General features: G+C 43.2%; 1 protein-coding gene across 1 annotated transcript; it reads left to right on the top strand.

Annotated features, from left to right (window-relative positions):
• The first annotated feature begins 263 nt into the window (after positions 1-263).
• Positions 264-584, top strand: LOC133806926 (uncharacterized). The gene has a single exon (XM_062245018.1). The coding sequence runs from the start codon at positions 264-266 to the stop codon at positions 582-584; it is 321 nt and encodes a 106-aa protein (XP_062101002.1).
• Positions 585-1,193: the final 609 nt, after the last annotated feature.

Raw genomic sequence — 1,193 nt, 5'->3', positions numbered from 1 at the left:
ATAGGGAGATCAAGGGAATCCTAGAGAAAGTGGTGAATCCTAATAGAAAGGATTGGTCTTAGCGATTGGATGATGCCCTTTGGGCCTATCGAACAGCTTTCAAAACCCCTTTGGGAATGTCACCGTATCGTTTGGTTTTTGGGAAAGCTTGCCATTTGCTCGTTGAGTTATAGCATAAGGCATATTGGGCCACTAAGAAACTGAATATGGATCTCCAAGCTGCTGGAGAAGCTCGAAGGTTATAGTTAAATGAGCTGGAAGAGATGAGGTTGTTCTCCTATGAAAATGCTAAGTTGTACAAGGAGAAAACTAAGAGGTGGCATGATCAGAAAATTCAAGCTCGGGTCTTTGAGAAGAGGCAGAAAGTATTGCTCTTCAACTCACGCTTGAAGTTATTTCCTTGCAAGTTAAAGTTCCGCTGGTCTGGCCCATTCACAGTGGTGCAAGTTTACCCCTTTGGAGCAGTTGAAGTTCGCGAAGATCAATCCGGAAGGGAGTTTAAAGAGAATGGGCAGCGGCTGAAACATTATTGGGGAGGTGCAGTCGACCGCGAGAAGACCTCCATCACTTTGGAGGATCCTTAAAGTTGTGGTTGTTTTGGGGTGTCAAGTGATTCAGGCACTAATTTAAAGACAGCCCAAAAAGAAGCAAGTGTAAAATATTAGTGTCTATATAAAAAAAAAAAAAACAAATACAAAAAGAAAAAAATAAGAAGAGAAAAACAGAAAGACAAGAAAAGTATATATATATATACATGTGAGTGTTTTTAATTATTTTTAATTTTAATTCCATTTTATTGTGATGTTTTGGAGTGGTTTTGTACGCCCTGGTTTTCCCACGGACTGTTAGCAAGCTGAGATACAGCCTAATCATGTCTACCACATGGACGTCCCCAAGACCGGAGCTGCCATCGAATGATCCTACCTCCTTAGCTCGAGGTAACCTAAGGGTTCACCAAGATTAGACTGAGTCTGGACTCTGAAGGCCACAGAACGGGGGAGGCATCCAGCTCGTGATACGAGCTAGAGTTGGAAGCTGTGACCTTTTATAAAGTCAACCACGCAAGGTAAACGTGCATATATCCGACATCACATGTCTGATATATCCCTGACTTCTCGAACACGCAGCGTGAACGTGCGTATTCAGACACCCACGGCTGGGTTGGGCCATGCGGCCCATTATCCCCTTACCTA

This window comes from Humulus lupulus, chromosome X (assembly GCF_963169125.1).
Source record: "Humulus lupulus chromosome X, drHumLupu1.1, whole genome shotgun sequence".
Lineage (NCBI taxonomy): Eukaryota > Viridiplantae > Streptophyta > Magnoliopsida > Rosales > Cannabaceae > Humulus > Humulus lupulus.
The sequence above is the reverse complement of the archived record's forward strand: the minus strand, read 5'-3'. Positions and strand labels throughout refer to the sequence as shown.

Coding starts and splice junctions, on each gene's coding strand:
- LOC133806926 (XM_062245018.1), top strand. CDS start 264: ATGAGGTTGTTCTCCTATGAAAATGCTAAGTTGTACAAGGAGAAAACT.